The 25613-nt window shown below is 54.3% G+C and overlaps 1 protein-coding gene across 8 annotated transcripts; it reads left to right on the top strand.

The window, feature by feature from the left end:
• The first annotated feature begins 4807 nt into the window (after positions 1 to 4807).
• Positions 4808 to 24708, top strand: AHNAK (AHNAK nucleoprotein). 8 transcript variants are annotated; one of them, XM_075489507.1, is made up of 8 exons: positions 4808 to 4915; positions 5013 to 5166; positions 5419 to 5606; positions 5682 to 10232; positions 11223 to 11258; positions 13560 to 14372; positions 14757 to 15210; positions 15817 to 24708. In XM_075489507.1, the coding sequence occupies exons 2-8, from the start codon at positions 5013 to 5015 to the stop codon at positions 23667 to 23669; spliced, it is 14049 nt and encodes a 4682-aa protein (XP_075345622.1). In that variant the 5' UTR covers positions 4808 to 4915; the 3' UTR covers positions 23670 to 24708. The 8 variants fall into 8 exon arrangements, with proteins under 8 accessions (XP_075345622.1, XP_075345618.1, XP_075345621.1 ...); XM_075489503.1 differs by having other exon boundaries at positions 11223 to 14372; XM_075489506.1 differs by having other exon boundaries at positions 5682 to 11258.
• The last annotated feature ends 905 nt before the right edge of the window (positions 24709 to 25613 follow it).

Here is a 25613-nt window from a genome sequence, read left to right as displayed (position 1 = left end):
CGCCCTGCCCGGGCCCGGGGAGTCCCCGCTCGGGGCGGGGCAGCGGAGTTCCCCCCCCCCCCCCCCCCCCCCTCCGCCGCCTTCCCGCCCCGCCCGGGCAGAGGGGACCCCCCGGGAGGTGTCCGGGTACCGGGGGGGGGGGATCCCCCAGGATCCCGGGGAGGGCGCGGCTCTGGCGGCAGCCGGGCGTGGGCGGCTGCTTAATTACCGTTCATGGCCGGTTTCAGCGCGGAGGTGGGAGAGACTGGGGAGGCCCCCGGTGCTTGGGGGGGGGCATCAACTTTGGGGTGCACTTGGCCCCCCACCACTAAAGGCTGGTGGGGTTGGTCGGTGGGGAAGGGGGGATTTGGGGGGGGCGGAGGTGCCCCCCCCCCCCCCCGCGCGCCTGCTGTGCTTTGGGGTGTGGCCGGCACCCATGCGCCGTCTCACACCCCCCCCATGCACCTCTCTGTGGGGCACCCCCCACCCCCCCATTTTGGAAAGGCCGTTGGGTGTTTGGGAAGGACCCCACCGGAGCGGGTGCGCCCCAAAAGGGACTGCAGCCCAGCGAGCCCCCCAGATTGGAGCCTGCCTGAGGGGAGGGGGGGCAAATGGCTCCGAGCACCCCTCCCATCCCCCCCCCCAAGCTTTTTGGGGTGCAGGGGTGTGTGCGGCGGGTTTGGGGACAAGCCATGGCGGTCATCTCATCCCCGCTGCGGTAACAAAGTTGGGGGGGGGGGGGGGGGGGAAGTGGCATCCCACGCCCCAACGCCACCGCGCTCTGGCTGCGGGCAGCGTCGCCAGCGAGACCCGGCAGCCGGTGAAACCGGTCGGGGAGCTGCCGCGGTGGCGGGAGAGTTTCTCGCGACGCCCGCGGGACTCTCGCTAGAGAGCCGGTTGAACCGGTACAGGCCGCGGGGGCCAAAGCCGCCGTCGAGGCTGCTCCTCTCGCCGTACCCCGAGTTTTCCCGGTTTCTTCCCCTTTTTTTTTTTCTCCTTTTTTTTTTTTTTTTTTTTTTTTTCCGTGGGCTTTGGCCGCGCTGGAGCTCGGCACCGAGGGTTTTCCTGGGAGGATCCCTGGCCTGTGCGTCACCGTCCCTCCCAGCCTGGCTGCTGGCCCTGGCTTGTTCCTCCTGGGGGGACGAGCGGGTGGCGTGTTCTGCCCCACGCCGCTGCCCTGCCCTGCCTGTACCCCGGGGGAGCGCAGGCAGGGGGACAGGCAGCAGACAGGGTGCCTCCCCCCCCCCCCCCCGCCCCCCCGCTGCCAGGTCTCGCTGGAGACGAGATTTCTGGGGGGACAAATTTCCCTGCCGAGAGCTCGCTAGCGGACGTGGGGCTGGCCGGTGGCGTGTCCCCCCGTCCCCCCCCTCGTTAATTCTGCTCGTTAATTAGCAGCGCCTCAGCATTGATGAAGGGCTCCGGGCTGAACGCTGCCCCGTGAGCAAAGCTCTTGGCAGGGTCCCAGGGGAGATTTGGGGTGCTTGGAGGGGGGGCAGCCCAGCCCCCCCCACCCCCCCCCCCCCAGATTTGGGGCTTCGTGGCAGCTTGGGGCTTGCTCTTCACCATGGGGCGGGTGAAGGATTTTGGGGAACCCCTGCTTGGCTTGGGGGGGGGGGGGGGGGGTCCAGCCCCCTCCCAGGGGGGATGTTGATGCGTCCCAGCGTGGCACCCCGCTGCAGACGCTGACCCCTGGAGCGATGGGGGTGACACAGGGGGGGGGGTGTCCTTGGTGACTTGAGAGGAGGAGGAGGATGAGGGGGGACTGGGGGGGGTCGCACGGGTTTTTGGCCGCCCCGCGAGCCGGTGGCTCCTCTGCCGGAGCCGCCGCGATGCCGTTCGGGGCGATTAGAGAGCTGTGGCCTCAGCACTTCGTCCCTTTTGTGGCCCCGGCGCGGGGATTGCGGCGGCGGCACAAACAACGCGCCGTGCCCGGCCGGGCCGAAGGCATTTCTGCTGAGGGTTGCGCCCCGGATAGGGGGGTGTGGGGGGGGGGGGGGTCCCCGGGGGATCCGCCGCCGTCGTCCTCGTCCCCTGGTGCAGCCGGTGGCATCCCCGGTGCTGCACCGAAACAGCACCCGTGAGCGGGCGTCCCACGGGGCTTTGGCTTTTTGGGGGTGCCGGTGGGACGCGGGGGTCCTTGGGGACGTCCGCGGGTGCTGTCCCCACGTGGTCCGGGCATGGTGGCACGGCCGCCGGTGACATCTTCGTTCGCTGCTGGGTGACATCTCATCCCGGCTGTGACATGGGGGGGGGGGGTGGGGGTGGGGGTGGGGTGGTGGGGAAGCGACTAAAAATATAGGGAAGGGGCAGCACGTGGCTCACCCCAAAAATAGCAGCAGGCGGTTGCGGCCGCGGGGCTGGCATTGCTGCGGAGGGCGCCGGCGAAGGTGTCCCCTTCTCGGGGAGGAGGAGGGGACGGGAAGGGCTTCTCCATCCACCGTGGTCATCCACGCTGTCCCCGACCAGGCAGAGGGTGGGAAAACCTGCTCCCCGCCGGTCTCTCCGAGGGGGGGAAGAGGCAGCGTGGGGTTTTCGGCCGCCCGGAGCCTCTCCCTCTGCTCAGAGGCAGCCGGGCGAGCTCTGAGTCACCTCCCCGCCCAGCCCGCAGGACCTCTCCCCAGCTCCCTGACTCACAAACCTGTTTGTCCTCCGCCGGAGTTGAGCTTTCCAGATCGTTCGGTGGCCGAATAGTTGGGCTGGTGACACCTCTTGCAGACCCACAGCATGGGGGAGGTGGGACGGGACCTCCAAGGTCACCTCGTCCAACCCCCTTCTCCAACGGGACCACCCGGAGCCCCCCGGGACCACGTCCCAACATCTCTTGAAGAGCCCCAAGGATGGAAATGCCACCACCCGCCCCGGGTAATCTGTGCTTGGGGATCCTCGTGGTGAAAAGGTCATTCCTGATGGTCAGAGGGACCCTCCTGTCCCCCCCAGTTTGTGCCCCCGGCTGCTGGTCCCACCAACCTGGGGTTGTTCCTCCCCATGGGCAGGACTTTGCCCATCCCCTCGTTGAATGAATGCAGCCCAGGACACCGTTCACCTTCTTTGCAGCAAGGGCACGTTGGTGGCTCATGGTCACCTTGGTGTCCACCAGGACCCCAGGGCCCTTGTTCCAAGCTGATTTCCAGCCGGGTGGCCCCCAGCGCATACCGGTGCCTGGGGTTGCTCCTCCCCAGGGGCAGGACGTACCACTTCTCCTTGCTGAACTTCGTGAGGTTCCTCTCAGCCCATTTCTCCAGCCTGGCGAGGTCCCCCTGGATGGCAGCACCGCCCTCTGGCATAGGAGCCGCTCCTCCCAGTGTGGTGTCATCTGCAAACTTGCTGAGGGCATGGTCTGCCCCATCATCCAAATCATAGGAACTGAGGACCACTCAGCCGGAGAGTGAAAAACCCCGGTCTTGCCAATGTCCTCAGGTTGCCCGGAGAAGTGGTGGAGTCTCCATTCCTTGGAGATGTTCACGAGCCACCCGGATATGGTCCTCCACGGACCCGGCTCTAGGTGGCCCTGCTTGAGGGTTGGACCAGGTGACCTCCAGAGGTCCTGTCCCACCTCAACCGGTCCGTGGTCCCGTGAAATCCTCGCTAGGCAGTTTTGAGGTTTCTCTGGGGCTTTGCAAGGAGGTGATGTCATGTGCCACGGGTGACGTCTGAACGTCCGTGCAACCCCGTGAAGGGGCAGCGCCTCTGTTGACCTTTCCACACGGAGGGGGCTGGCGTCCTCGCTGGATTTGGCCCTGCTGAACCTTCAGGAAGGTTCACGTGTGGATGGGCCCCATGGAGTTGCACTGCTTCCGCGCCTCACTGATGTCTTGATGCTGAACGAGCTGCTCTGAGCTTTAGATCCTCGTCTGGTACCTGTAGAAAAGGACAAAACCCCCGAATCCCCTCCAAAAATCCCCTTCTGTGTCTCCGTCTCCCCTTTTACTGGTGGTGCTTGGAAGAGCTGCAAGGGGCGGCAGATGTGGGTGAAGGAGATGTGATGGGAGGCCATTTTTTGGAGGACCTTTCCTGTTGCCAATCCAGGTGAGCCCCGGGCGGGCGTGTTTCACACCAGACCAGCTGGAAATACCGAGCTTCTCTCTAAATTTGGGGTTGGTTTAAGGAAATGAGACCTTAATGACATGGGTTTGCCCTCGCGAGCCGCTTCGGTAGAGGCTTTTCCGTGGGGAGCCATGGGGCAGGTGCCCTCCTGCCCCGTGCTCCCGGACAGAGCGTTGGCTGCGGCGTCGGGATTTTGCAAGGGTTTGGCTTGTCCCGTCTTTGCCCTTCGTAACCTTTGCAGCTGTGTCGGAAGGAGGATTTCTTTTCTATTTATTTCTTTGCTGCGGCTCGTGCGTGCCTGAAGCTCGCTGGAAACGGAGAAATCCTCTCAACTTGTTTTTAGGTGGCAAAAAAGTTGACTTTGGGGTGGTGGTCCAGGGCGCAAGGAGACACGGGTGAAGCAGGAGAGTCGTCATTGCAGGGTGACCGTTGCTTTTGTACTTCCCGACCATCCAACGTTTGAATTCCTTTAGTTGCTACATAATGGCAGAAATATCTATTACTGAGCGTGAGAGGAGCTTCTCCAAGGACCGTGTTGGTCCAAGGCGTATCAATGACAACCTCTGGTTGGGCCAGCGAGATGCGGTGGCCATTTGCCACCCTCGGCCGTGGTGACGTTGTGCTCTTAAGCAGCTTATCGCTTGTTGTCCCATTGACCGAAAACGCCCGGCTTGCAATACGGCCTCGGGCAGAGTTGCGCTGTGGGCAGCTGGGATGTGCTTTGGCTCCCGTCCCGTCTGGGGTGGGAGCGGGAGGAAAGCGGGAGCTTCACGTGGACCTCTCTGTTGTCTCCACCAGGCTGGGAAGGTGAAACGAAAGCTGCTGCAAGGTCCACAAGTGAAGACAGAGGGATTCCTGGGGCGGATCCAGCCGGGACCAGCATCCCAGCAAGGTCGGTGGGACGGAGCTGGTTTAGCCCGTGCTCAAAACCCACGTCCATCTCCTCCGTCACGCTTCCCTTCTCACCCTCTGCCTTTTTCCTTCCCCAGATGGAGAAGGAGGAGGAGACCCGGGAGATCCTGCTCCCCAACTGGCAAGGCAGCAGCTCCCACGGCATCACCATCGACCAGACGGATGCCGGGGTCTTCGTCAAGCAAGTGCAGCAAAACTCCCCGGCTGCCAAGATGGGCGTCGTGAAGGAAGGTGGGACCTTGGCGGAGGTGGTTGCGGGGAAGGTCTTTTGGGGGGAAAAAGAATGGGTTCTTTGTGTCTGTTTTTTCCATCTTGGCGGTGCCTCGGTTGCTTCCTCCTCCTTCTTCTTCTTCTTGGGCAATAACCCTACGGCTCGAGCGTCGTTGCTCCTCGTCTCGCTTGCGGTGGGGATGGGCGTTTCCTCCCTGCCTCTCCCTTCCAAAATATCTCACCTCTCGCCCCTCCACTCACCCCCCCTGCCAGGGGATCAGATCGTGAGCGCCACGGTCTATTTTGACAACCTGCAATCCGGGGAAGTCGCGCAGCTGCTCAACAGCATGGGCCACCACACGGTGGGCTTGCGCTTGCAACGGAAAGGGGACAAGTCTCCGCTGCCGGGACAGTCATGGTCACACGACGTGTTTGCAGCCAGCACCCCAGAAGTCGTTCTGGTGAGTGACGGGGAGGAAGGGGTGAGGGAGGGGGAGGAAGCATCCTGGTGCTAACGAAGCTCTCTTCGTTTCCAGAGTGGAGATGACGAGGAGTACAGGAGGATTTACACAACGAAAATCAAACCCCGGCTGAAGTCGGAGGAGGCGGTGGAAGCGGAGTGTGGTGGAACGCAGAGCAGGACCATTACGGTCACCAGAAAAGTGACGGCGTACACAGTCGATGTCAGTAGGCATGACGGAGCAAAAGATGTCGACGTCGTCGGCCCAGACTTCAAAATCCGGATCCCGACCCAGGAGATCACCCACGTGATGAAGACCGACGTCGAAGCAGAACCTGGGCAAACCGTGATCAAAATGGCACCGGGGGATCTGCCTGGGAGAAGCACCCAAGCCACGGACTGGAGCGTGGACATCAGAGGGGCACCTCCTGGACCAACGGTTGAATCTTCTGCCCAGAAGTTGGATGTCCACCTCGGCGAGGCTCAGTTTGGAAAGCCTGGGATAACGGTGTCGGGAACGCAAGTGATGGGCGTTCACCTGAGGACTCGGATGGACCCTCAGCTGCCAGAGAGCCAAGTTCCTGGTGGGGAAACTGGAAAATCTGTTACAGTGGAGGTGCCGGGATGTAAGGTTTCTGGCACGGCATTCCCGGGCCCCCAGGGCAGCTTGCCCAGAATTGAAGCAAATGGACAAATGGGGAACCTGGATGCAGGTTTTCACGTCAAGGGTCCCAGGCTGGATGGCAAAGGACACGTTTCTGGCGTGGAGCTGCTGGGGGGAACGCTGCCACGCGCTGATGCTTCTGCCCCATGTCTTCAGGGAGATATCAAAGCTCCCGGGGTTGATGTTTCTTTACCGGCGATGGAAAGTCCAGCTGTTGATGTGGGAAAAATCAAGATTCCTGTTTTGAAAATGCCCAGATTTGGGTTCCCGACTGCAGGATCCGGCATCGACGCTCAAGCCCCGCAGGTGGGCACCGACGTTCCCGTGCCAAAGCCGCGGGCTCCGTGCGTGGACGTTGCCTCCTCATCTGTCCAGGTCACGGGACCTGAAGTTGCAGCTCCTTCCATTAAAGTCCCAAAGCCACAGGTGGACGTGGGGTTGAAGGGTGCTGTGAAGGTCCCCTCCCCAGAACTGGAGGTCCCCGGTGTCAGTATCAAAGGACCCGGCGTAGAGCTCCCAGGTTCTGATGCAGATGTTCATGGCGGCAAGGGAAAACTCAAAATGCCGCACATGACCTTTCCAAAATTTACTGCCTTGGACTTGCAAGGGGAAGGCCCTGTTGTGGAAATGGCGCTCCCAAAGGGCGAGGTGGGACCGGCAGCGTCCCAGGTAGATGTTGGCATTCCCGATGTGGCCATCAAAGGAGAATGGAAAGGCCCCAAGTTCAAGAAGGTTGAAACGCCCCAAATCTCCCTGTCGGATGTAAACCTGAACCTGAAAGGCCCTCAGGTGAAGGGAGATATGGGCGTCACGGTCCCCAGAGTGGAAGGGGATGTCAAAGGACTTGGCTCTAAGGGTCTCAAGATGGACATAAAGGCTCCTGATGTTGAATTTGACAGTCCAGAGGGTTATTTGAAAGGGCCCAGTATAACTGCACCAGCTATGGACATTAATGTGAAGGGACCTCAGCTTAAGGGAGAAGTGGATGTTTCTGTCCCAAAGATGGGTGGCAACCTGAAAGGACCTCAGCTTGACATTAAAGGCCCCAGACTGGGAATGGACATGCCTGACGTAGATGTCAAAGGCCCCAAAGTTACGATGCCAGAGGTACATGTCAAGACCCCCAAAATATCCATGCCTGACATCGACTTGAATCTGAAAGGTCCCAGAGTGAAAGGAGACCTGGATGTTTCTGCCCCAAAACTGGAAGGGGAGCTGAAAGCACCTGGACTTGACATCAAAGGCCCCAAGGTTGACATTGAAGCGCCAGACGTGGACATCCACGGTCCAGAGGGCAAACTGAAGATGCCGAAGCTGAAAATGCCCAAGTTTGGGGTGCCCGGCCTGAAGGGAGAGGGCCCCGACATTGACGTGACCCTTCCAAAGGGTGAGGTGGACATTTCTGGTCCCAAGGTAGACATTGATGTGCCAAGCGTGGACATCAAAGGGCCAGAAGGAAAACTGCAAGGCCCCAAGGTGAAGATGCCCGAGATGCACATCACAGCTCCAAAGGTCTCCGTGCCAGATGTTGACCTGAACCTGAAAGGCACCAAAGTGAAGGGTGACGTGGATGTTTCCATTCCCACGGTAGGAGCAGATTTGAAGGGTCCTGAACTAGAGCTCAAAGGCCCCAAAATTGATATTGGAACACCAGACGTGGACATTCACGGTCCAGAGGGCAAACTGAAGATGCCGAAGCTGAAAATGCCCAAGTTTGGGGTGCCCGGCCTGAAGGGAGAGGGCCCCGACATTGACGTGACCCTTCCAAAGGGTAAAGTGGATATTTCTGGTCCCAAGGTAGACATTGATGTGCCAAGCGTGGACATCAAAGGGCCAGAAGGAAAACTGCAAGGCCCCAAGGTGAAGATGCCCGACTTGAGCTTCAAGACCCCCAAAATATCCATGCCTGACATCGACTTGAATCTGAAAGGTCCCAGAGTGAAAGGAGACCTGGATGTTTCTGCCCCAAAACTGGAGGGGGAGCTGAAAGCACCTGGACTTGACATCAAAGGCCCCAAGGTTGACATTGAAGCGCCAGACGTGGACATCCACGGTCCAGAGGGCAAACTGAAGATGCCGAAGCTGAAAATGCCCAAGTTTGGGGTGCCCGGCCTGAAGGGAGAGGGCCCCGACATTGACGTGACCCTTCCAAAGGGTGAGGTGGACATTTCTGGTCCCAAGGTAGACATTGATGTGCCAAGCGTGGACATCAAAGGGCCAGAAGGAAAACTGCAAGGCCCCAAGGTGAAGATGCCCGACTTGAGCTTCAAGACCCCCAAAATATCCATGCCTGACATCGACTTGAATCTGAAAGGTCCCAGAGTGAAAGGAGACCTGGATGTTTCTGCCCCAAAACTGGAAGGGGAGCTGAAAGCACCTGGACTTGACATCAAAGGCCCCAAGGTTGACATTGAAGCGCCAGACGTGGACATCCACGGTCCAGAGGGCAAACTGAAGATGCCGAAGCTGAAAATGCCCAAGTTTGGGGTGCCCGGCCTGAAGGGAGAGGGCCCCAACATTGACGTGACCCTTCCAAAGGGTGAGGTGGACATTTCTGGTCCCAAGGTAGACATTGATGTGCCAAGCGTGGACATTGAAGGGCCAGAAGGAAAAGGAAAAGGTCTCAAATTTAAAATGCCTGAACTAAACATTCAGACCCCAAAACTGTCCATGCCAGATGTAGATCTCAGTTTGAAGGCCCCCAAACTGAAAGGAGATGCAGATATTTCTGGTCTGAAGGCCACTGGAGACCTTAAGGGCCCCAAAATAGATGTGGAAGGTCCCAAAGTGGATGTTGATATGCCTGAGGTAGACTTGGAATGTCCAGAAGGGAAAATAAAAGGCCCCAAATTTAAGATGCCTAAGCTTAATATCAAAGCACCTAAAATATCCATGCCAGATGTAGATTTGAACTTAAAGGGACCTAAAATGAAAGGAGAGATGGATGTTTCCCTTCCAAAGATAGAAGGTGACTTGAAAGAACCTGGTGTTAATATCAAGGGACCAAAAATAGATGTTGAGGTCCCAGATGTCAACCTGGAGTGTCCAGAAGCCAAACTGAAAATGCCAAAAATGAAAATGCCTCATTTTAACGTGTCTGGCCCAAAGTTTGAGGGCGCTGATGTAGATGTCAACCTGCCAAAAGGAGAGATAGGTATTTCTGGGCCGGAGGCAGATATTGAAGTGCCAGAGCTGGATGTTGGAGGACCAGAAGGAAAATGGAAAGGCCCCAAGTTCAGGATGCCGAAGCTGAACATCAAAACATCTAAAATATCCATGCCAGATGTAGATTTGAACCTAAAGGGACCTAAAGTGAAAGGAGAAATGGATATTGCGGCTCCTAAGATAGAAGGTGATTTGAAAGGGCCAGAAATCGACATTAAGGGGCCCAAATTAGATGTTGAGGTACCCAGTATGGATGTGGAGGGCCCTGAAGGGAAGCTGAAGGGCCCCAAGTTCAAGATGCCAGAAATGCACATCAAGGCGCCCAAGATCTCCATGCCCGATGTGGACATTAATCTGAAGGGGCCCAACATGAAAGGGGATATTGAAGTCTCAGCTCCCAAGCTCGAGGGTGACCTGAAGGGTCCCGAGGTGGACATCAAGGGCCCCAAAGTTGACATTGAGGCACCCGACGTGGACATTCACGGCCCAGAAGGAAAATTCAAAATGCCCAAGTTCAAAATGCCCAAGTTTGGGATGCCGGGGCTGAAAGGAGAAGGCCCAGAGGTGGATGTGAAACTGCCGACAGGAGAGCTGGATGTTTCTGGTCCAAAGGTGGACATTGGGGGACCGGAGGTGGACATTGAAGGGCCAGAGGGGAAGCTGAAGGGCCCCAAGTTCAAGATGCCTGAGATGCACTTCAAGGCACCCAAGATCTCCATGCCTGACATTGACTTGAACCTGAAAGGCCCAAAAGTGAAGGGTGGTGTGGACGTGTCTGTTCCCAAGCTTGAGGGTGACCTGAAGGGTCCCGAGGTGGACATCAAGGGCCCTAAAGTTGATATTGAGGCACCTGACGTGGACATTCACGGCCCAGAAGGAAAATTCAAAATGCCCAAGTTCAAAATGCCCAAGTTTGGGATGCCTGGCTTCAAAGCAGAAGGCCCAGAGGTGGACGTGAACCTGCCGACAGGAGAGCTGGATGTTTCTGCTCCAAAGGTGGACGTTGAAGGTCCGGAGGTGGACATTGAAGGGCCAGAGGGGAAGCTGAAGGGCCCCAAGTTCAAGATGCCTGAGATGCACTTCAAGGCACCCAAGATCTCCATGCCCGACATTGACTTGAACCTGAAAGGCCCAAAAGTGAAGGGGGGTGCTGATGTTTCTGTTCCAAAACTAGAGGGTGACCTGAAGGGTCCTGAAATGGACATCAAAGGTCCCAAAGTTGATGTGGACCTTCCTGATGTTGAACTGGAAGGCCCTGAAGGGAAGCTGAAGGGCCCCAAGTTCAAGATGCCAGAAATGCACATCAAGGCTCCCAAGATCTCCATGCCCGATGTTGACTTCAATCTGAAGGGCCCCAAGCTGAAGGGAGACGTGGACGTGTCTGTCCCTAAGCTTGAGAGTGACCTGAAGGGTCCTGAGGTGGACATCAAGGGCCCGAAGGTCGACATTGAGGCACCCGATGTGGACATTCATGGCCCAGAAGGAAAATTCAAAATGCCCAAGTTCAAAATGCCCAAGTTTGGGATGCCTGGCTTCAAAGCAGAAGGCCCAGAGGTGGACGTGAACCTGCCGACAGGGGAGCTGGATGTTTCTGGTCCGAAGGTGGACATTGAAGGTCCAGAGGTGGACATTGAAGGGCCAGAGGGGAAGCTGAAGGGCCCCAAGTTCAAGATGCCTGAGATGCACTTCAAGGCACCCAAGATCTCCATGCCCGACATTGACTTGAACCTGAAAGGCCCCAAAGTGAAGGGAGATGTGGATGTGTCCGTTCCCAAGTTGGAAGGTGACCTGAAGGGCCCCGAAATTGACATCAAGGGCCCCAAAGTTGATGTGGACCTTCCTGATGTTGAGCTGGAAGGCCCTGATGGGAAGCTGAAGGGCCCCAAGTTCAAGATGCCAGAAATGCACATCAAGGCACCCAAGATCTCCATGCCCGATGTTGACTTCAATCTGAAGGGCCCCAAGCTGAAGGGAGATGTGGATGTGTCGCTTCCCAAGCTTGAGGGTGACCTGAAGGGTCCTGAGGTGGACATCAAGGGCCCTAAAGTTGACATCGAGGCACCCGACATGGACATTCACGGCCCAGAAGGAAAATTCAAAATGCCCAAGTTCAAAATGCCCAAGTTTGGGATGCCTGGCTTCAAAGCAGAAGGCCCAGAGGTGGACGTGAACCTGCCAACAGGAGAGCTGGATGTTTCTGGCCCAAAGGTGGACATTGAAGGTCCGGAGGTGGACATTGAAGGGCCAGAGGGGAAGCTGAAGGGCCCCAAGTTCAAGATGCCTGAGATGCACTTCAAGGCACCCAAGATCTCCATGCCCGACATTGACTTGAACCTGAAAGGCCCCAAAGTGAAGGGAGATGTTGATGTGTCTGTTCCCAAGCTTGAGGGTGACCTGAAGGGTCCTGAAATTGACATCAAAGGTCCCAAAGTTGACATTGAGGCACCTGACGTGGACGTTCACGGCCCTGAAGGAAAATTCAAAATGCCCAAGTTCAAAATGCCCAAGTTCGGGATGCCGGGCCTGAAAGGAGAAGGCCCAGAGGTGGACGTGAACCTCCCAAAAGGAGATATTGATGTTTCCGTCCCAAAAGTAGATATAGATTTGCCAAATGTGGACATTGAATGTCCTGAAGGAAAACTGAAAGGTCCTAAATTTAAGATGCCCGAGATGCACATCAAGGCACCCAAGATCTCCATGCCCGACATTGACTTGAACCTGAAAGGCCCCAAAGTGAAGGGGGGTGCTGATGTTTCTGTTCCAAAACTAGAGGGTGACTTGAAAGGACCTGATGTGAATATTAAGGGTCCGAAGTTGGACGTTGATGTTCCTGATCTTGATGTTGAAGGTCCTGAGGGAAAATGGAAAGGACCTAAGATAAAAATGCCAGATATGCATATTAAGGCACCTAAATTTTCTATGCCTGATGTAGACCTCAACTTGAAGGGTCCCAAAATGAAGGGAGAAATGGATGTTTCTGTCCCAAAAATAGAGGGTGATGTGAAAGGGCTGGATCTGGAACTCAAAGGGCCCAAAGTGGACATAGAAGCTCCTGACATAGACGTTGAGTGCCCAGAAGGGAAGTTAAAGGGTCCCAAATTTAAGATGCCTGACATGCATTTCAAAGCCCCCAAAATCTCCATGCCGGACTTTGATCTGAACCTGAAAGGCCCCAAAGTGAAGGGAGAAGTGGACGTTTCTGTTCCGAAGCTTGAGGGTGATTTGAAAGGCCCGGACGTTGACATCAAAGGCCCTAAACTGGATGTTAATGTTCCCGATGTTGACCTGGAGTGTCCAGAAGCAAAACTTAAAGGCCCCAAGTTCAAGATGCCTGAAATGCATTTCAAGACTCCAAAAATCTCCATGCCCGACATCGATTTGAACCTGAAAGGTCCTAAGCTGAAGGGAGACGTGGATGTTTCTGCCCCCAAACTTGAGGGTGACTTGAAAGGGCCTGAGATAGATATCAAAGGTCCTAAACTGGATATAGAAGCTCCTGATGTAGATATTGAGGTCCCAGAGGGGAAGTTGAAAGGCCCCAAATTTAAGATGCCTGAGATGCATTTTAAGGCTCCCAAGATCTCCATGCCAGACTTTGATCTGAACCTGAAAGGTCCAAAAGGAAAGGGGGATGTCGATGTTTCCATTCCCAAGTTAGAAGGTGACCTGAAAGGGGCTGAGGTTACAGTAAAAGGTCCGAAAGTGGACATAGAGGCTCCGGATGTTGAGCTAGAATGTCCAGAAGGAAAGTTAAAGGGTCCCAAATTTAAGATGCCTGACATGCATTTCAAAGCCCCCAAAATCTCCATGCCGGACTTTGATCTGAACCTGAAAGGCCCCAAAGTGAAGGGAGAAGTCGATGTTTCTGTTCCAAAGATTGAGGGTGATTTGAAAGGGCCAGATGTTGACATCAAGGGCCCCAAAGTCGATGTGGACCTTCCTGACGTTGAGCTGGAAGGCCCTGAAGGGAAGCTGAAGGGCCCCAAGTTCAAGATGCCCGAGATGCACTTCAAGGCACCCAAGATCTCCATGCCCGACATTGACTTGAACCTGAAAGGCCCCAAAGTGAAGGGGGATGTGGATGTGTCTGTTCCCAAGTTGGAAGGTGACCTGAAGGGCCCCGAAATTGACATCAAGGGCCCCAAAGTTGATGTGGACCTTCCTGATGTTGAGCTGGAAGGCCCTGACGGGAAGCTGAAGGGCCCCAAGTTCAAGATGCCAGAAATGCACATCAAGGCACCCAAGTTCTCCATGCCCGATGTTGACTTCAATCTGAAGGGCCCCAAGCTGAAGGGAGATGTGGATGTGTCGCTTCCCAAGCTTGAGGGTGACCTGAAGGGTCCTGAGGTGGACATCAAGGGCCCTAAAGTTGACATTGAGGCACCCGATGTGGACATTCACGGCCCAGAAGGAAAATTCAAAATGCCCAAGTTCAAAATGCCCAAGTTTGGGATGCCTGGCTTCAAAGCAGAAGGCCCAGAGGTGGACGTGAACCTGCCGACAGGAGAGCTGGATGTTTCTGGTCCAAAGGTGGACATTGAAGGTCCAGAGGTGGACATTGAAGGGCCAGAGGGGAAGCTGAAGGGCCCCAAGTTCAAGATGCCTGAGATGCACTTCAAGGCACCCAAGATCTCCATGCCTGACATTGACTTGAACCTGAAAGGCCCCAAAGTGAAGGGAGATGTGGATGTGTCTGTTCCCAAGCTTGAGGGTGACCTGAAGGGTCCTGAAATGGACATCAAAGGTCCCAAAGTTGATGTGGACCTTCCTGATGTTGAACTGGAAGGCCCTGAAGGGAAGCTGAAGGGCCCCAAGTTCAAGATGCCAGAAATGCACATCAAGGCGCCCAAGATCTCCATGCCTGATGTTGACTTCAATCTGAAGGGCCCCAAGCTGAAGGGAGATGTGGATGTGTCTGTTCCCAAGCTTGAGGGTGACCTGAAGGGTCCTGAGGTGGACATCAAGGGCCCTAAAGTTGACATTGAGGCACCTGATGTGGACATTCACGGCCCAGAAGGAAAATTCAAAATGCCCAAGTTCAAAATGCCCAAGTTTGGGATGCCTGGCTTCAAAGCAGAAGGCCCAGAGGTGGACGTGAACCTGCCAACAGGAGAGCTGGATGTTTCTGGCCCAAAGGTGGACATTGAAGGTCCGGAGGTGGACATTGAAGGGCCAGAGGGGAAGCTGAAGGGCCCCAAGTTCAAGATGCCTGAGATGCACTTCAAGGCACCCAAGATCTCCATGCCCGACATAGACTTGAACCTGAAAGGCCCCAAAGTGAAGGGAGATGTGGATGTGTCCGTTCCCAAGTTGGAAGGTGACCTGAAGGGTCCTGAAATTGACATCAAGGGCCCCAAAGTTGATGTGGACCTTCCTGATGTTGAGCTGGAAGGCCCTGACGGGAAGCTGAAGGGCCCCAAGTTCAAGATGCCAGAAATGCACATCAAGGCTCCCAAGTTCTCCATGCCCGATGTTGACTTCAATCTGAAGGGCCCCAAGCTGAAGGGAGATGTGGATGTGTCGCTTCCCAAGCTTGAGGGTGACCTGAAGGGTCCTGAGGTGGACATCAAGGGCCCTAAAGTTGACATTGAGGCACCCGACGTGGACATTCACGGCCCAGAAGGAAAATTCAAAATGCCCAAGTTCAAAATGCCCAAGTTTGGGATGCCTGGCTTCAAAGCAGAAGGCCCAGAGGTGGACGTGAACCTGCCGACAGGAGAGCTGGATGTTTCTGGTCCAAAGGTGGACATTGAAGGTCCGGAGGTGGACATTGAAGGTCCTGAAGGGAAGCTGAAGGGCCCCAAGTTCAAGATGCCTGAGATGCACTTCAAGGCACCCAAGATCTCCATGCCTGATGTTGACTTGAACCTGAAAGGCCCCAAAGTGAAGGGAGACATGGACGTGTCTGTTCCAAAGCTTGAGGGTGACCTGAAGGGCCCCGAAATTGACATCAAGGGCCCCAAAGTTGATGTGGACCTTCCTGATGTTGAGCTGGAAGGCCCTGACGGGAAGCTGAAGGGCCCCAAGTTCAAGATGCCAGAAATGCACATCAAGGCGCCCAAGTTCTCCATGCCCGATGTTGACTTCAATCTGAAGGGCCCCAAGCTGAAGGGAGATGTGGATGTGTCGCTTCCCAAGCTTGAGGGTGACCTGAAGGGTCCTGAGGTGGACATCAAGGGCCCTAAAGTTGACATCGAGGCACCCGACGTGGACATTCACGGCCCAGAAGGAAAATTCAAAATGCCCAAGTTCAAAATGCCCAAGTTTGGGATGCCTGGCTTCAAAGCAGAAGGCCCAGAGGTGGACGTGAACCTGCCAACAGGAGAGCTGGATGTTTCTGGCCCAAAGGTGGACATTGAAGGTCCAGAGGTGGACATTGAAGGGCCAGAGGGGAAGCTGAAGGGCCCCAAGTTCAAGATGCCTGAGATGCACTTCAAGGCACCCAAGATCTCCATGCCTGATGTTGACTTCAATCTGAAGGGCCCCAAGCTCAAGGGAGACGTGGACATTTCTGTTCCCAAGCTTGAAGGTGACCTGAAGGGTCCCGAGTTGGACATCAAGGGCCCGAAAGTCGACATTGAGGCACCCGACGTGGATATTCATGGTCCGGAAGGTAAAATAAAAATGCCCAAGTTCAAAATGCCCAAGTTTGGGTTGTCCGGGTTGAAAGGAGAGGGCCCAGAACTTGATGTAAATCTCCCTGAAGCTGATGTTGCTATTTCGGGTCCAAAGGTTGATGTTACTGTTCCTGACCTGGACATTGAAGGACCAGAAGGAAAACTTAAGGGCCCTAAATTTAAGAAGCCTGACGTGCAATTCAACGTTCCTAAAATCTCCATGCCAGATATTGACTTAAATTTGAAAGGCCCGAAACTGAAAGCTGACGTTGATCCTTCTGTTCCCAAAATAGAAGGTGAGCTGCAAAGTCCTAAGCTAGACATCAAAGGGCCAGAACTTGAGGCTGAGGGACTGAAGCTTGATCTAGAAGGAAAGACTAAAAAATCCAGGTTTAAACTTCCAAAATTTGGCTTTTCTGGTCCTAAAGTGCAAAGCCCTGATGTGGATGTGAAACTTAAAAAACCTGACATCGAAATATCTGGTCCGAAAGTTGATGTTCATGCTCCCGATGTGGATGTGCAGGCAAAATCAAAGGGGTCAAAATTTAAAATGCCTTTCCTGAGTATTTCATCACCTAAAGTTTCAATGCCAGATGTGGAGCTAAATCTGAAAGGGCATAAACTAAAAGGAGAGTTGGATGTTTCCAGCCCAAAGTTGGAAGGGGAACTGAAAGGTCCTGAGGTGGACATCAAGGGCCCCAAAGTCAACATTGAGGCGCCTGATGTGGACGTTCATGGGCCGGAGGGTAAACTCAAAATGCCAAAGTTCAAAATGCCTAAATTTGGTGTGTCTGGGTTTAAGGCTGAGGGGCCAGAGGTGGACGTTAGCATTCCAAAAGGAGAGCTGGATGTTTCAGGTCCCAAGCTGGATATTGAAGGTGCTGGTTTGGAAATTGAAGGGCCAGAGGGGAAGCTCAAGGGCCCCCAATTTAAGATGCCAGAAATGAACATCAAGGCACCCAAGATCTCCATGCCTGACATTGACCTGAACCTGAAAGGCCCCAAAGTGAAGGCAGATGTGGACGTCTCTCTTCCCCAGGTGGATCTGAAGGGCTCAGACTTGCATGTGAAAGGACCAAAAGTGGATGTAGAGGCTCCTGACCTCGACATTGAAGGTCCCAAAGGAAAACTGAAAGGCCCCAAATTTAAGATGCCTGAAATGAATATCAAGGCTCCCAATATTTCCATGCCAGACTTTGATTTGAATTTGAAAGGTCCCACGCTGAAAGGAGGTGTGGATGTCGATCTTTCAGTGCCAAAACTGGAAGGGGACTTGAGCGTGCCGGATGTTAACATCAAAGGCCCAAAGGTTGACATTGACGTTCCCGAGCTGGATGTTGAAGGGGTAGAAGGAAAACTGAAAGGTCCCAAGTTTAAAATGCCAGAGATGCACATAAAGGCTCCCAAAATTTCAATGCCTGATGCCAGCTTAAACCTCAAAGGCCCCAAGCTGAAAGGAGACATAGATGTTTCTGCTCCAAAGCTAGAAGGGGATTTGAAGGCTCCTGACATCAATATTGGAGGCCCCAAGGTCGACATTGAGGCACCCGATGTGGACATTCATGGCCCAGAAGGAAAATTCAAAATGCCCAAGTTCAAAATGCCCAAGTTTGGGATGCCTGGCTTCAAAGCAGAAGGCCCAGAGGTGGACGTGAACCTGCCGACAGGAGAGCTGGATGTTTCTGGCCCAAAGGTGGACATTGAAGGTCCAGAGGTGGACATTGAAGGGCCAGAGGGGAAGCTGAAGGGCCCCAAGTTCAAGATGCCTGAGATGCACTTCAAGGCACCCAAGATCTCCATGCCTGACATTGACTTGAACCTGAAAGGCCCTAAAGTGAAGGGAGACGTGGACGTGTCCGTTCCCAAGCTGGAAGGTGACCTGAAAGGTCCTGAACTGGATATAAAAGGACCCAAAGTAGACATAGATGTTCCCGATGTGGAGCTTGAAGGACCAGAAGGAAAACTGAAAGGCCCCAAATTGAAGATGCCAGAGATGCATTTTAAGGCTCCTAAAATTTCTATGCCAGACTTTGACTTGAACCTGAAAGGCCCGAAAGTGAAGGGGGATGTGGATGTGTCTGTGCCGAGTGTGGAAGATGACCTGAAAGGGCCAAAAGTTGATGTTAAAGGTCCTGAGTTGGATCTTAGTGCCCCAGATGTTCAAATCGAGGGCCCAGAAGGGAAGCTGAAGGGCCCCAAATTTAAGATGCCTGACATGCATTTCAAAGCCCCCAAAATCTCCATGCCGGACTTTGATCTGAACCTGAAAGGCCCCAAAGTGAAGGGAGAAGTGGACGTTTCTGTTCCAAAGCTTGAGGGTGATTTGAAAGGCCCAGATGTTGACATCAAGGGCCCCAAAGTTGATGTGGACCTTCCTGACGTTGAGCTGGAAGGTCCTGAAGGGAAGCTGAAGGGCCCCAAGTTCAAGATGCCCGAGATGCACTTCAAGGCACCCAAGATCTCCATGCCTGACATTGACTTGAACCTGAAAGGCCCCAAAGTGAAGGGGGATGTGGATGTGTCCGTTCCCAAGTTGGAAGGTGACCTGAAGGGCCCTGAAATTGACATCAAGGGCCCCAAAGTTGATGTGGACCTTCCTGATGTTGAGCTGGAAGGCCCTGACGGGAAGCTGAAGGGCCCCAAGTTCAAGATGCCAGAAATGCACATCAAGGCGCCCAAGATCTCCATGCCCGATGTTGACTTCAATCTGAAGGGCCCCAAGCTGAAGGGAGATGTGGATGTGTCACTTCCCAAGCTTGAGGGTGACCTGAAGGGTCCTGAGGTGGACATCAAGGGCCCTAAAGTTGACATTGAGGCACCTGACGTGGACATTCACGGCCCAGAAGGAAAATTCAAAATGCCCAAGTTCAAAATGCCCAAGTTTGGGATGCCTGGCTTCAAAGCAGAAGGCCCAGAGGTAGACGTGAACCTGCCAACAGGAGAGCTGGATGTTTCTGGTCCAAAGGTGGACATTGAAGGTCCGGAGGTGGACATTGAAGGGCCAGAGGGGAAGCTGAAGGGCCCCAAGTTCAAGATGCCTGAGATGCACTTCAAGGCACCCAAGATCTCCATGCCCGACATAGACTTGAACCTGAAAGGCCCCAAAGTGAAGGGAGATGTGGATGTGTCTGTTCCCAAGCTTGAGGGTGACCTGAAGGGTCCTGAAATTGACATCAAAGGCCCCAAAGTTGATGTGGACCTTCCTGATGTTGAGCTGGAAGGCCCTGAAGGGAAGCTGAAGGGCCCCAAGTTCAAGATGCCAGAAATGCACATCAAGGCACCCAAGTTCTCCATGCCCGATGTTGACTTCAATCTGAAGGGCCCCAAGCTGAAGGGAGACGTGGATGTGTCTGTCCCTAAGCTTGAGGGTGACCTGAAGGGTCCTGAGGTGGACATCAAGGGCCCTAAAGTTGACATTGAGGCACCTGACGTGGACATTCATGGCCCAGAAGGAAAATTCAAAATGCCCAAGTTCAAAATGCCCAAGTTTGGGATGCCTGGCTTCAAAGCAGAAGGCCCAGAGGTGGACGTGAACCTGCCGACAGGAGAGCTGGATGTTTCTGGTCCAAAGGTGGACATTGAAGGTCCGGAGGTGGACATTGAAGGGCCAGAGGGGAAGCTGAAGGGCCCCAAGTTCAAGATGCCTGAGATGCACTTCAAGGCACCCAAGATCTCCATGCCTGATGTTGACTTGAACCTGAAAGGCCCCAAAGTGAAGGGGGATGTGGAGGTTTCTGTACCTGATCTGGAAGGTCCTAAGGTTGAGATTGAGGCCCCTGCTGTGGACATCAAATGCCCTGAAGGAAAGCTGAAGGGCCCCAAGTTCAAGATGCCAGACATGCACATCAAGGCACCCAAAATCTCCACGCCAGACTTCGATCTGAACCTGAAAGGTCCCAAAGTAAAAGGAGACGTAGACGTGTCAGTGCCAGGAGCAGAATGTGAACTGAAAGGTCCAGAGGTCAATATTGGCTCTCCTAAATTAGACATCGGTGCCCCCGATGTTGATATTGACAGCCCGGAGGGTAAATTCAAACTCCCTAAATTCAAAATGCCCAAGTTTTCCATGCCTGGCTTTAAAGGGGAGGGAGTGGATGTGGATGTGAATCTCCCCAAGGGAGAGATGGACCTTTCGGGCCCCAGCATAGATGTAGAGGCTCCTGATCTCAACGTGGATGGAAAAGTCAAAGGTCCCAAATTTACGATGCCCGAAATGCACATTAAGGCTCCCAAGGTCTCCATCCCTGACGTTGACTTCAACATCAAGGGGCCTCAGCTGAAAGGAGATGTAGATGTTTCTGGACCCAGGCTTGAAGGTGATTTGAAAGCCCCCCAAATTGATGTGAAAGCCCCCAAAATAGACGTTGGGGCTCCCGATGTGACCATCGAAGGACCAGAAGGAAAAATCAAAGGCCCAAAATTCAAGATGCCAGAAATGCACATCAAGACCCCCCAGATCTCCATGCCAGACATAGACTTGAACCTAAAGGGACTGAAGGTGAAAGGTGATGCTGACCTTCAGGGCCCAAAGCTCGAGGGAGGTCTGAAGGGTCCTGAAGTTGATATCAAGGGCCCCAAAGTAGATATCGAGGGCCCAGAGGTTGATGTTGATGGTCTGGAGGGAAAAATGAAGATGCCTAAAATGAAGCTGCCCAAATTTGGCTTTAAAGGAGAAGGTCCCGATGTGGACGTGAACCTGCCAAAGACGGAGGTCGATCTTTCAGGCCCCAAGGTTGATATCAGCGTCCCGGAGGTGAGCGTCGAAGGTCCGGAGGGCAAACTGAAAGGTCCTAAACTGAAGATGCCAGAAATGCACGTGAATGTTCCTAAAATATCAATGCCTGAGATAGACTTGAATTTGAAAGGTCACAAAACGAAGGGAGGCTTTGACATTTCAACCCCAAAGATAGAAGGTAACCTGAAAGGTCCTGAAGTTGATATCAAAGGCCCAGAATTCGGAGTCAAAAGCCCTGAAGTTGATGTTGAATGTCCTGACCTGAACATTGAAGGCCCGGAGGCAAATGTCAAACTTCCCAAGTTTAAGAAGTCCAAGTTTGGGTTTGGGATGAAAAGCCCGAAAGCAGAAATCAAGGTCCCGGGGGCAGAAGTGGATTTACCTGAGGCAGAGCTGAACGTGGAGTCGCCCGATGTCAACATTGCCGGAAAGGGTAAGAAGAGCAAGTTCAAGATGCCAAAACTTCATATGAGTGGCCCTAAAGTTAAAGGAAAGAAAGGTGGCTTTGATGTGAATGTGGCTGGTGGAGAGCTCGATGCAAATCTGAAATCTCCCGACCTGGATATGAACGTAGCTGGTCCGGACGTGACGATAAAAGGTGATGCTACGGTGAAGTCCCCCAAAGGGAAGAAACCCATGTTTGGGAAAATCTCCTTCCCAGATGTTGAATTTGATCTTAAATCGCACAGATTCAGAGGGGATGCTTCTGTGGCAGTCCCAAAAATAGAGGGGGAACTTAAAGCGCCTGAGCTAGAAGTCTCTGTGCCAACCGCCAAAGGTGATGTAAAAGGCCCGAGTCTCAATGTGGACGTTGAAGCTCCTGCTGTGAGCTTGAAGAAATCAAAGTTCAAACTTCCCAGTGGGCAGGTGGGCGTAGGGGACTTGAAAATTGAGGGTGACCTGAAAGGACCCACCATTGATGTTGCCGTTCCGTCGATCCCAGTGCCAGATGTCGACTTAAATGTGAAAGGACCAAAAGTAAAAGGTGAAGTCAGCGTTCCTGGAGCAGAACTGGAAGGTCCCGACGGAAAGCTGAAACTGCCCAAGGTGGGGAAAATGGGTCTCGGTCTGGAAATGCCGGATGCAAACTTGGATATCTCGGTCCCAGCTGTGGAAGGAAGCGTGAGCCTCCCTTCGGCTGATGTGAACCTCCGAGGTGTTGATGTAAAGCTCAAAGGGCCCCAAATCTCTGGACCCGATTTTGATGGAAACTTGAAAGGACCAAAAATAAAGGGAGATCTGGATGTTTCGGGCTCTGTGGAAGGGCCAAACGTCAGCCTGGATGCGCCAGGCGTTGACATTGGAGGCTTGGGAGGAAAGCTGAACCTGCCAAAGTTTAAATCCCCTGCTATGGAGGCACCGGGTCTGAGCGTGAAAGGAGGCGTCGACTGCTCCGTCCCACGAGTGGAGGTGGATGCAAAAGCCCCGGGTGCAAATCTCAATCTCGGCATCCCAGGTGTCGATATCAAAGGGCCCTCGGTGGACGTTTCTGCCCCAGATTTGGATGTAAACCTGAAAGGACCAAAGTTGAAAGGAGATCTTGATGTTTCTGCTGGCGTTAAATCCCCCAAAGCATCCGTGGACACGTCCGATGTCGGCTTTGAAATTCTGGGTGGCACGATCAAGCTTCCGTCCCTCAAGCTCCCCCAGTTTGGTATTTCCAGTCCTGGTGTGGATGGAGCTGATGTAGGCGTCAGTCTTGAAGGTCCCCAAGTGAAAGGAGGCCTGAAGGGCCCAGGGGCTGGTGTTGGGTTGGAAGGACCCGACGTGGAATTGAAAGGGCCTAAATTTCAAATGCAGTCACCCAGCGTTTCCTTGCCGGACGTCGACCTGAAGCTGAAAGGACCAAACCTACGGACCGACGTAGATGTTGCCGGTGAAATCAAAGGTCCAAAAGTCAGCGTGGAAGCACCTCGTGTCGATGTTAAGGAGCCTGGAGTGGGCGTCCACCTTGATGCTCCTGCCTTGGACGCGTCTGCACTGAAAGTTTCCGGGTCAGGTTTTAATGTCAATGTAAAAGGGCCAAAGATCAAAGGTGGTGCCACCGTCTCTGGAGAGGCGGCAGCACCAACTGTGAGCGCCGGCGGGGGAGCTTTTCACATTACCGGCCCGAAGGTAGGAATCGGAGGTCCCAGCATCACTGCGAGCGTCCCGCAAGGTAGCGCTGAAAGCAGCCTGGGAAAAGTATCGTTCCCCAAGCTGCGAATGCCGAAATTCGTGTTTTCAGACCCCGAGGTGAAGGGCAGAGAGCTGGGGGTCGATGTCGAGTTCCCCGGGGCAGATGCCAACCTCCAGGCTGGCACCGCAGAGCTCGAGTCAGAGGACGTGGACGTCAGACTAAAGAAATCCAAAATCAAAATGCCCAAGTTCAATTTTTCCAAGCAGAAGGGGAAGAGCAGTGGTGCCCTGGGCTCCGCGGAGATTTCTGGGTCTGTTTCGGGATCGAAAGGTGACCTGAAGAGCTCCAAGGTCAGCTTGGGGTCCGCAGAAGGCGAGCTCGATGGGGGAGAGGGTCCGTCGGCAAAAGGGAAGTTCTCCCTCTTCAAAAGCAAGAAGACGCGTCACCGGTCGTCGTCCTTCAGCGACGAGCGCTCGTCCCACTCAACACCCACGGGAACCCTGGAGCTGGACGTGGGCTCAGGCGCCGACAAGGGGAAACAGGGCAAAATGAAATTTGGGACGTTTGGGGGGATCGGCTCGAAAACTAAAGGTTCTTATGAGGTGACGGGAAGCGACGAGGAGATGGGGAAGGTGCAGGGCAGCGGGGTCTCGCTAGCATCCAAAAAATCACGCTTGTCTTCCTCCTCCAGCAACGACAGCGGGACAAAGGGCGGCTTCCGCATGCCCGGGGTGGAGCTGACGGTGGCCAAGAAGAAAGAGTAGCGTGGCTGTACATAGGTGCCTGTGTATATAGGTAGCCCTTCCCGGGTTTGTATATACATTTTGTAGCTTGGGCTACTTTCGACCTCGGCGAGCGAGCGAGCAGGGTCGGGGGGGAGCGTCGCGGTGGGCGCTGAGGGGGGCGGCGGGTCCACGGTCGGTCCAGCCACATGGAAGCTTTTCTGTGCTCGAGATGGCGGCTTGTGCATGAAACGCTGAGAGCTTAAGTTTACTAGCAAGCTATTTTTGATAATTTTTTTTTTCTTTTCCATTTTACTGAATATTTTCAGTGTTTGGTTGGTGGAAACGAGGTTTGTTGGTTTTTTGTTTGTTTTTTTTTTTTTCCCCCCTCCGTCCTAACAGTCTCTTTTGGCTTTTATTTGCGGGGCTGAAACTTCTGTCAGATGAATGCATCTATTAAAAAAAAAAACAAAAAAAAAAAACCCACAACAAAAAAAAAACCAACCCCAAAAAAACAAACAAGAAACCAACCCTGTAAAATGCAGCTGTAACCGAGACGCGTCCATTGAACTCCCGCTACGGGGTTGGAAAAAATAATCCGAGTGTTTCCCATGGTTTGGTTGCGTAAGGGCATGATATCAAATAACCGCTGGCAGCACGCGGCGGGAGGGAAGAGACGGTTAACAAGCAAGTAGCCGGCCCGTTTGTGCAGGAAATGTCTCAAAAGGTTTTGCGTATTGCCACTAAGTGACCGAGCTTTATTTTATTTTTGTTTTTTTATTTTTTATTGATGTGTTCTTTGTTGCCTTTACACATCTGTTACATTATTTGTATTATAAGGGCCGGGGGGAGGGGGGGAACTTGTCTCAGTTGTGGCCTGAAAACTTGCAATGGCCACTTTTCTAGCGTTCGGTCTAATTTTTGTTAACGAGTTAAAATAAAAAAAAAAGATTAAAAAAAAAAGGGCAAACCAAAAAACAAAAAAAAAGCAAAATCCCTTTCAGCACTTTAATGGCAAATTAATTGAGAATGTAAGAAGAATGATCTTGTAAAATGCAAATAAAAAGTTTATTAACCGTGATGCAGCAGAACGGCTGCCCTTGTGTCATTGAGCTTCACCCTTTTGGGGGCTGAAGATTATTTAAACCTCAAAGCTGAGGTGAGGGAGCCCTCAAGCTGCTCGGGAGGGCCCTGAGCCCCTCCGCAGCCCCTTCCCCCCTCCGATTTGGGGTGTGGGGGGGTGGATGTTGGGGTGAAGACCAGCCCTTGGGGTGCCAAAGGGGGTGACCCACATCCCCCTCCTCTGGCTCCAGCTCCTTGTGCTGGTCCCAGTTTGCTCCCTGCCCCAGTTTGATATTTTTAATCCCCCCCCCCCCAGTTATATTTAAGCTGGGTTTTGTTCAGCAATACAACTCACCGTGGGCGTGGGGGGGTTCATGGGCGGGTCGGGGGGGGGCTGTCATCCATCGTCGGTGTAAGGCTCAACGAAGGGCTGCGAGGAACAGCACCCGACATCATCGCAAGGGCGGCAGGGTGCAAATGGGGGGATAAAGGGGGGGGGGAGCACATAAAAAATACCCTCACCCCCCCCCCCAAAGCCCTTCTTCCCCTGCACCCCCTCCTTTCTACACCCCCCCAGGCTTTCTTGCCCCCCTCCCACCCCTGAGGGGTTGGTTCTGCCCCCCACCCCCCAAAACCACCATTAAGGCCCTTCATGCACCACCCCCACCCCTCGGGGGGGGGGCGTTTCTCCCCCCCCCCAAGGCCCTTCTTGCCCCCCAGCCCTAGGGGGGGTCCTGCCCCCCCAGCCACCATGAAGGCCCTTCTTGCACCCTCCCCGCCCTCGGGGGGGGGGTGTTTCTCCCCCCCCCCCCCCCATTTAAGGCCCCTCTTGCCCCCCCCAACCCCTCAGGGGCCGGTTCTGCGCCCCCTCCAGCCCTCAAGGGGGCGCTGTTCCCCCCAGCCACCACCGAGGCCCTTCTTGCC

This window comes from Mycteria americana, unplaced genomic scaffold (genome assembly GCF_035582795.1).
Source record: "Mycteria americana isolate JAX WOST 10 ecotype Jacksonville Zoo and Gardens unplaced genomic scaffold, USCA_MyAme_1.0 Scaffold_165, whole genome shotgun sequence".
Classification (NCBI taxonomy): Eukaryota; Metazoa; Chordata; class Aves; order Ciconiiformes; family Ciconiidae; genus Mycteria; species Mycteria americana.
This window is presented reverse-complemented; position numbering and strand designations above follow the sequence as displayed.